Source organism: Trachurus japonicus, chromosome 14, assembly GCF_045865225.1.
Source record: "Trachurus japonicus isolate A0001 chromosome 14, Traja_1.0".
Lineage (NCBI taxonomy): Eukaryota > Metazoa > Chordata > Actinopteri > Carangiformes > Carangidae > Trachurus > Trachurus japonicus.
In genome coordinates this window covers 14,387,073-14,396,809 of record NC_140920.1, presented here as the reverse complement: position 1 = coordinate 14,396,809, position 9,737 = coordinate 14,387,073, and the positions used below count along the sequence as shown (strand labels likewise).

At 39.6% G+C, this 9,737-nt stretch overlaps 1 protein-coding gene across 2 annotated transcripts; it reads left to right on the top strand.

Moving 5' to 3' along the window:
- Positions 1–1,611: 1,611 nt before the first annotated feature.
- Positions 1,612–9,345, top strand: sat2b (spermidine/spermine N1-acetyltransferase family member 2b). 2 transcript variants are annotated; one of them, XM_085797824.1, is made up of 8 exons: positions 1,612–1,782; positions 3,182–3,396; positions 3,555–3,606; positions 5,516–5,599; positions 6,117–6,218; positions 6,359–6,399; positions 6,601–6,803; positions 9,233–9,345. In XM_085797824.1, the coding sequence occupies exons 2-7, from the start codon at positions 3,334–3,336 to the stop codon at positions 6,778–6,780; spliced, it is 522 nt and encodes a 173-aa protein (XP_085653950.1). In that variant the 5' UTR covers positions 1,612–1,782; positions 3,182–3,333; the 3' UTR covers positions 6,781–6,803; positions 9,233–9,345. The 2 variants fall into 2 exon arrangements, with proteins under 2 accessions (XP_085653950.1, XP_085653951.1); XM_085797825.1 differs by lacking the exon at positions 9,233–9,345 and having other exon boundaries at positions 6,601–7,197.
- The last annotated feature ends 392 nt before the right edge of the window (positions 9,346–9,737 follow it).

Below are 9,737 nucleotides of genomic sequence, written 5' to 3'. Positions count from 1 at the left end.
TATAGACGGGACCTGGTTTGGGTGGGGTCATCATTAGTGCGTGCAGTGACCAGGGTGGAGTAGTAGAGGGGCTTGTGTTGGTGTGACTGTATAGCTTCACAGCTGGGTGGACATGATCTACTTTCTTTTTTTTCCCAGGATAATGTGTGTGCGCGACTGATACTCCCAACCTTAAAGCTGAATCATATGACTCCAATTCCTGGTAATGAAGGGGGTCTCTGTGCTGCCCTTTAATAAGGTGTCTGAGGGAGGGACACACACAGACTGAAAGAAGCACAATGAGGGTTTACTCCAGATAACAGGTACCTGTGGTCTGGAGCAGCCCAGTCAACACACATCCAGGTGCTGTTATTTACAACATTACAGACACTTTGCCACTGAATTCAGACTCCTATGAATGACCAATACAGTATGAAGTAGAAGGTTGTCAGACAAAGGTACATTCACAAGCTAATCTGGGTGGATTAGTTATGATTTAAACCCTATAAGACTGTCCTCCTGGATACGTTTTCCAATTAAAGCAGAAGTAAGCGAAATATTTGTGTTAATATAAGTCTTAAATAGTTATATCTTCCGACAGCAATCACTTTTATAGAGTGTTTGGTCCGAAACACGGGTCTGTCAGTCACTCTGCTCTGCTGTAAGCCGAGGAGAAAACTTTCCTTGTATCCTACAACCTTTATCCAATGAGGAGAGAGAACGGCATAAAGGGGCGGTCCTCTCTGTGTGTGCAGCCAAGGGATGCGTGTGAATGTGGTGACGTAGGGACGAGGGCGGGGACTGCTAACTCCATCGGCTGACAAGAAGTTAGCCAAAACGACCGGATCGCTTACTTCTGCTTTAACAACATCTCTGATGCACTATTAAACATTCCTCTTGCAAATTTGGCCAGACAAGGAAATCTGTCTTCACTAATGACGCTAATAAGATCATAAACTTCACATCTCATCCCTGGTGAATAGAAAAGCTACAACACAAATTGTCTGTGGCAGTTTGCCTACTGATACATCTCGACCCACACATTCATGTGTATGTAAATTAGCATCCATGTTTTATAAATCCCAACTGCCTTTTGTTTAACATTGGCAGGAGAGTAGGGCAGCTGATGAATGCAGAAAAGTTGTAATTTCTTTCATTTTCTACAAGCAACATCCCCTTTCTTTAAACCAACCACTTCAGGAAAAAAGATACTGATGACTGAAGTGATCTGAAATGACAGACTGGATGAGTGACTTAAAGATGCAGAAAAGTTTCTAATTCTTTATGAGCGAGGTCTGTGTGTAATATCATAAAACCAACACCAAGTCATTGCAAAACATTATCATTATCTCACTAAGTTGTGTCATGTTTGTTACGTGACTGTCTGTAAGCCAACTGGCGCTATATTTTACAAACCAACAAGAAAGTTTCTGAACTGCAGTCTACAGCCACCAGTACCCAGTGGGTTATACTCGGGTCAATGCGGCCTACTAAAAGGTATTTATATCCCCCCACCACTTTTTTGAGTCATCTCCCAAGGACGACTATGCTATTTCTGTTGTGGTTCTTGCTCATGCTCTATCTCTCCTGTCCCTCTTCTTATCTCTCTTTCTCCCTAAACTAGTTGCTGGAGGTCACCCTGCTGTTCCAGTTTAAAATTATATAATAATTCGACAGAATGAAACCAGGACAGCGAGGAGCTATGGTGCCACTGCGGTGCAACGTGACTCACTGAGCACACAGGATGAGGAAACATCTATAGATCTGAGCAAAACATTTCCTCAGAGGGAGACAGACAGCTTTGTGAGTTATGACACTATAATTTTATTGTTGTGCAAATCAGCAGAGTGGATCTTTCTGTTAGAGTTAACACTTTCAAAACACACGATAAGACTGCAGTTTAATTTGTTGTTGATTGAAAGGATCCAGATGGAAAATAATCTGTATTTGGGAGTGGTGGAGAATCTAAAACAGACCTACAACATCTCCAGAACATGACACGGCAGAGTAAAAGGCGGTGTAGTTCTGCATTGACTTCTCTTATTATGTTATATTCAGACTCTTAACTTGTTGATACTATAATGTTCATGAGGTCAAACCGAAGCCAGTAACATTGTTTCAACATGATTTCTCAAGACACTTATGCAAGTAGTTGGCAGATATAGAAACTAAATTAATTTTAAACCCTAGATTGATAGTGAAACTCATAATCTGAGGCCAAGGGGTGTGTGTTGTTGTTTTCAAATTTACAGTGCAGTGCAATCTTGTTAAAATACTAACAGTACAACTTAGTGATACTACACTAAGTGAGCAATATAACTATATTGTATGTACTGTGATGATATAGTGAATGTGTCTGGAAATGATAGAATGAATGGATAGATAAATAAACAGTTTGAAAATAGTAAAGAAATGTCATAAAAATAACAGTTATTGAGGAACAGGAACAGGAACACTATCTCTTTGACTCAAGTCATTGCATACTATATGTGAGCCTGTCCATGTTTTCATCAGACATGATTACAGTCAGCATGCAGACATGATAGTGAAGACCAAGTTGGATGAATGGAAAAAATATTGAGCAGTGCACATGTGTAGCAGCAGCTCCCTCCAGTGGAGGAACCAGAAGATTATTTTTGGCCCTTTTTCAAAAGCAGTGAGATGTGTCTTTGATGCTCAGAATCAAATGTAAGTGTAGCCTATAGGAAAATAAAATATAAATGACACAAATCACACTTGATACAATTACTGACCCTAGACTTGATTGTCAGAAACTTGTTTTTATTTTGGTTTATGAGAGTCAAATTGTCACAGGCTGTTTTATCTGAGGTCAGTGTTGAGTTTGACTTCTCCAGAACTGAACTTGTCCTGAGTTCATGTCAAAACATGCAGGTCCAGATCTGACACTTCAGACAACTTAATTCTGTGAAGAAGAGTGACGGATTCAAGTGCCTATATTTTCATCAGGTTCAATCCTTACTTTTCCCAGTGTTTCTGAAAGGGTCATCTTTTGAAGGTTCTGCAAATTTACCATCATGTGTGACTTGTTACTGTGGGATGACACTGATGCTTAATACCAAAGACGGTAAATAGAGTATCTTTGTTAATACTTACCCCACCCCACACAACTACAAGCACTATAAATAAATACCGGCAGAAACACCATACATGTGCACAGTTAACACATTACATTTCTGTGTAGGATGTTCACGTCCAGTAGGTGGCAGCAGTGGATCTACAAGCTGTTCAACGACACAACGCCAGAAGAAGAAGCAGCAGGACAGCGGGGCTGGTTGTGGAGGGAAGCTCGACTGTAAAGTGGAAAACCTGTGATTTTTTTTTTTTGCCGTAAACATGGATTTTAAAGTTCGTGCTTCAACAAAAGAAGACTGCAAAGATATATCGAGAATGATAATGGTGAGTCCGAGTCAACGGTGTGAGACACGAGACCAGTTAACTCCTGTCTACAGTGTTTTTCTACTTTACATTAATGAGTTATCTTATTGATTCAGTTCAACAAGCCTTGAAGTGCCAGGCTACACTCACGTATGACGTGATTAAATGTTGTTTTGCAGGAGTTGGCGGTTTATGAAAAAATGCCAGACCAGGTGAAGATATCACATGAAGGTAATTTTTGCACCTAACCTACAGTATGCAGCGCAGACAAGAAAAGCACAGGTGTAAAAAATAAAAGACATTAATCATGGTGAGTCACAGTCAGCTGGGTGAACCTGCCCGGTGCCCAGGACTTCCCCACACATCATTAATGTCATCAAATACACCTGTGCATTTCCTCCTATGACTCGTAGAAATGTGTGCTGGGGAAAAGGCCTGGTAAACTTTAACTAAAACCGTGGTAAATTATTGAAAAGTGTACAATTATTTCAACCGTGCAAAGTTTAATTTTTGAATTGCTTGACAGTTCCCTAAAAGTCCTCCGATGACCAATAACCATAAGGGAGAACAACAATTAATTGTGTGTTTCTACAGTAATAAATCAATAATTGAGTGAGTTAAAAGAGTGCAGTTATTATGGTGGAAATGGTGTTGTATCTTGAATATGAACAGTATAATGTACAGTGTGAGGTTAGTTATCATGAGACTTTGCATTGAGATCTGGGTAATAATACATGGAGCGCAGTAATCAGTAACAGTGACAGTTTGCTAAGCAAGAGTAGAGCAATGTTGACTTTTTTTAGTGGGACATGGGGGAAATTTTAAAACGTGAACCACTCATGCAAGTTGAGGTCTTGTTTAAATTAAACTCAGTACAATCAGCCCCTCTCTTTGTATTTAAAATAACTTAAAAGGCAGCAACTGACATAGTTGGACAAATAAACTCTCACACTCAACTCTAGATCATCCATCCACCTGACAGGTGTGGCATATCAGCTGATTACACAGTATGAGTATTGTGTGTCCTGGGCTGGTCACAATACACACCTTGTTTCAACTTGCAGCTAGCACATTTATGTTGAGCAGGGCTGCTGTCTGTGAAATGATTGGTATTGGTATGGATGGAGTACCAACCCAGAACCTTCACATCTAGTTTCTTGACCTGCAACATTGTCTGAGATCAGTACAACCAAATACTTTCTGCACAAACAAAAATCAGAAACCTTCTTGACCTGACTGCAGTTAAATGACCTGAATGAGCAAATACTGAGATTTTAGATGTTGTGATGAGATACTGGGGCCCATTGTCATGCCATTCATCCACTGCCATCACCTCACGTTGCAGCATTTTAATGCACGGCCCCATGTTGCAAGGATCTGTATGCAGTTCCTGCAAACTGTTGCATGGCATGGCATGGCGTTACACAGATTTAAACACGTTCATGAAAAAGCTTTGAGAGACAGAAGCCTATTGTGAGCATTTCTCGTTATATTTTAGTTCAGACGAGTTTATTTAACCACTAGTGACCAACATTTTAGAGTAATGTCCCCAAGTTGTTTGTATATTATTTATTTCATATTGTATCTACACTCTCACAATTAATCCTCCAACTGCAAGCGCAAACGTGATGCAGTAACCATTTCTCCTGAATGAAGATAATTCGTATCAACGGCTGGTGGAGGTGTCGGTACATCATATGGGTACATATGTGCCAGTATGAGGAATAGAAGAGGATTTCAAGCTGATGCAGGTTAGAAACATTCAGGACGTGGCTTTGCAAATGTTTTATGAGGTAGTAAATGTATTCAACATTTCCACAATTAAACAGATTAACTGAAGATTTAGATGTAACATTCTGAGATGTGGAGAGGAATAATGTGACCTATTGCTGGAATAATGTAATTTCTCTACAGTCTTGTCTAACGGACTGTTTTATAGCATTGTCACCATGTGCCTGGATCTCAGTTGTTGTTTTTAAAAAAAAAAAAAATAAGAGCCAACTTTTAAAAATGTTTAATTATTGTTGAGGAGTCTCAAGTGTTAATGTTCTTGCTGTGTCTTTTGGGTAATGATCAATAATAATATTGCCTCTATTGAGAGCATGTCATTTATTCAAGTTGTGCCTTTTTTTAACTTTAGAACTGGAGCGTGATGGTTTCTGCCAGAAACCCTTCTTTGAATGCCTCGTCGCAGAAGTAGCCGAAGAGCATAAATCAAAAGAAGGTAAAGTGTGGTCTGGATCTACTCTTCTGTGTCAGCCGGCTTTGAACTTGTCGGCATCTTACAGTATACGTAGATAATTCAAGGTCTGTGCCCTGACTGTTTAGGTATGACTATTTAGCATCCACATCCACCAAATGATGGTGACTATTCAAGGACCACCTCATAAATCGACAGTATCAGGTGTAGTTTCTCGATTCTTTTTGACAGCTCAAACTGAAGGTTAGTAAGGTGTGGATGTCCTTGAGAAAAAAAATCATATCAACCATAATCTTTGCTCAGTGATAGAGTACTACACTGAACAGAGGTTTCCCAGACTAATGATTACAAGTCACACACACAACACAACAATCAGTGTTAAATGTAAGCAGAAATGATCAGTCACATTATAGGGACCCCCCAACTTGAAATGAGGTCACTGGTTTTTTTGTTTGTTTGTCTTTTTTTGGATTAAAGATTAAAATTTTCCTTCTGTTCTCTGCTTTGTCTATCTGACGGCTTGTGTCTTCTGTCCACGTAGGATTCACAGTTGTTGGATACGCTCTTTACTTTTACACCTACAGTACCTGGAAAGGACGGTCAGTGTATTTGGAGGATCTCTATGTGATGCCAGAATTCAGAGGTAAAATTTCCTGCACAAAATATGATAAATTTGATGTCTTGTGTAATTTTTCTCTAAATGATGTCTCTGAATCAAATATTCTTAATAACTAAACTAAAAGTATTTTCAACCTTATGATTTTTACTAATCTTCCTGTGCAGGAAAAGGCATTGGCAAGGGCTTATTGAGCAAAGTTGCTGAGGTAAGATCATTCTTGTTATTTATAATTTTGTAGGAATAAGAGCTGTGGTGCATAGCTCATAAAAAGGTTTTTAGTTTTTAAGATGTCTTCTGTGCAACGTTAAGCAGTTGTAGTTTAAGTATTGTTGATTCTTGTGTTGACCAGCTGTCCTGTGATGGAGAGGTAATGATGCATGATGAAAGGACTGTTTTGTTTGCTCAGGTGGGAAAAAAGAAGCAGTGTGTGCGGTTGCAGTTGTCTGTGTTGAACTGGAATACTCCCACTCGAGATTTCTACGCAGCAAAAGGAGCTCAGGACCTCACCGCTGATGAAGGCTGGCACTTTGTACGCTTTGATGGACAAAACCTGGACAATTTAGCAAACGAAGCTCCTAAAGATTAAAAGTTTTGCATAGAAAATATTGACTGAAATGTAAACTCCTAAAAGTAAAAGAGTTCAGAAACGTTTTTCCAGTCAATAATTTCTCCCCTTTAATAATACCAATTGATGTTGTATGTTGGTGTTGGAAAACCTGATTAGTCACCCTTACAACAAAGTACAATTTGTAAGGATCGTGCATTCGTGGAATGAAATTTAAAAACGTGAACCACTCATGCAAGTTGAGGACTTCAATCAGCCCCTCTCTTTGTATGAAATGTTAGAAATTTCACTGAGTATTGAAAAAGCAACTCTCACACTCAACCCTAGATCATCCATCATCCACCTGACATGTGTGGCATATCAACATGCTGATTACACAGTATGAGTATTGCACAGGTGTGTCCTGGGCTGGTCATAATAAAAGGCAGTTAAAATGTGTATTTTTATCACAGTACAATGCCACACACGTTACATGTTTTCAGTCTATTTGCAGCTGGTCTGTGCACACCTTGTTTCAGCTCGCAGTTAGCACATTTCTGTTGAGCAGACCTGCTGTCTGTGAAATTATTGGTATGGGCTCTTTGCACAGCCCCACTACTTCCTGAACTTAATGCTGCTCCTTCATTTCCAAATTGGACAACCTGATTAATCCAGGTGTGTCTGACCATTGTGACTCCTCAGACACACAGACACACCTGGATTAATCAGTTTGTCCAATAATGTAAGACAGGAAATGAAGGAGCAGCATTAAGTTCAGGAAATAGTGGAGCTGTGCAAAGAGCCCATTGGTATGGATTGAGTACCAACCCAGAACCTCCACATTCAGCTCCTTGACATGACTGCAGTTTAATGACTTGAATGAGCGAATACTGAGCTTTTAGATGTTGTGATGAGATACTGGGGCCCATTGTCATGCCATTCATCCACTGCCATCACCTCATAATGCAGCATTTTACAGTAATGCACAGCACAATGTTGCAAGGATCTGTATGCAGTTCCTGCAAACTGTTGCATGGCTTGCATACTCACCAGTAAAGTCACTAACTGAGCATGTATGGGATGCTCTGGACCTGTGTGTATGGCAGTGTGTTGCAATCCCTGCCAATATCTAACAACTTTGCAGCATTCACAGATTAGTGGCCTAACAACGAAGTCCTCAAGAACCTCATTAACCTTTGCACAAGTGTTGCCGCAGTAACAATTTCTCCTGACTGAAGATAATTTATATCAACGGCTGGTGGCGGTGTCATACGTCATATGGGTACAAATGTGTCAGTATGAGGAATAGAAGAGGATTTCAAACTGATGCAGGTTAGAAACATTCAAGACGTGGCTTTGCAAATGTTGTATGTGAATGTATTCAACATATTCACAATTGAACAGTTTAACTGGGGTTAAACCTGAAGATTTAGATGTAACATTGTGAGATGTACAGAATAATGGAATAATTTAATTTTTCTACAATCTGTTGCACCATGTGCCTGGATCTCAGTTGTTATTATTGCCTCTACTGGAAATATGTCCAAGTTTTTACAGAAACCCTTCTTTGAATGCCTCGTCGCAGAAGTATCAAAAGAAGGTACAGTAAAGTGTTGATCTACTTTTCCGTGTCAGCCGGCTTTGAACTTGTCGGCATCTTACATAGATAATTCAAGGTCTGTGCCCTCACTGTTTAGATATGCCTATTTAGTATCCACCAAATGATGATGGCTATTTAATGACCACCTCATAAATCAACAGTATCAGGTGTAGTTTCTCGATTTATTTTGACAGCTCAAACTGAAGGTTGGTGAGGTGTGGATGTCCTTGGGAGAAAAAAAAATCATATCAACCATAATCTTTGCTCAGTGATAGAGTACTACACTGATCAGAGGTTTCCCAGACTAATGATTACAGCTCACGTACACAACACAACAATCACTGTTAAATGTAATCAGAAATTATCAGTCACATTAGTAACAATGCGGTCATAGGTATGTGTAATAGTTCACTTAGTGCTGTCTCTGAGTCAAATATTCGTCATAACTAAACTAAAAATATTTTAAACCTTGTGATTTTTACTGATACTTTTGTAGGAATAAGAGCTGTGGTGCATAGCTCATAAAAAAGTTTTTAGTTTCTAAGATGTTAAGCAGTTGTGGTTGAAGTATTGTTGATTCTCGTGTTGGCCAGCTGTCCTGTGATGGAGAGGTAATGATGCATGATTAACTAAAGGACTGTTCTGTTTGCTCAGGTGGGGAAAAAGAAGCAGTGTGTGTGGTTGCAGTTGTCTGTGTTAAACTGGAATACTCCCACTTGAGATTTCTATGCGACAAAAGGAGCTCAGGACCTCACCGCTGATGAAGGCTGGCACTTTGTACGCTTTGATGGACAAAACCTGGACAATTTAGCAAATGAAGCTCCTAAAGATTAAAGGTTTTCCAGAGGAAATATTGATTGTGTCTTTCTGGTTTGTTTTCTGCTCAACACTCACCCTTTCTAAGATTTATTTTGTAATTTCTTCCTACCTTGTGTCTTAACTTACAGTCAACCATTTTCACTATGACTTGCAAAGGATCCAGCCATGCTGCTGTGGTATTGTTTTCAAAATGCGAGCCTGTGCGTGTCATCAAGATCCTGGCAACACCTTCTGTAGTGGCAACTACTGTTGTGTTGGGTTTAAGAGCTTTGGTTTGTGTATGTCTGTAGATAGATGTTGAAAGATGTCATAGCTGTGTGAGGAAACTTTAGCTGTGTGTAGTTGAGATCAAAGTAAAGGCCAGGTCTTGACAGCAGGATGCAATTTGATCTGCATTAATCCAATCCCATAAGTGTTGCTTTTTTTTACCCAGTAGCACAACCAATTATTCAGTACTTAGGTTTGCATGACCAGCACTCTGAGACAGGTACATCTACATAAGGTTAGGGTGAAGATGTAATTAGAAGAAGTAACAAACCAGGCAGTTGGATTGGCTGATGTGTCTAGGAAGAGGCTGATG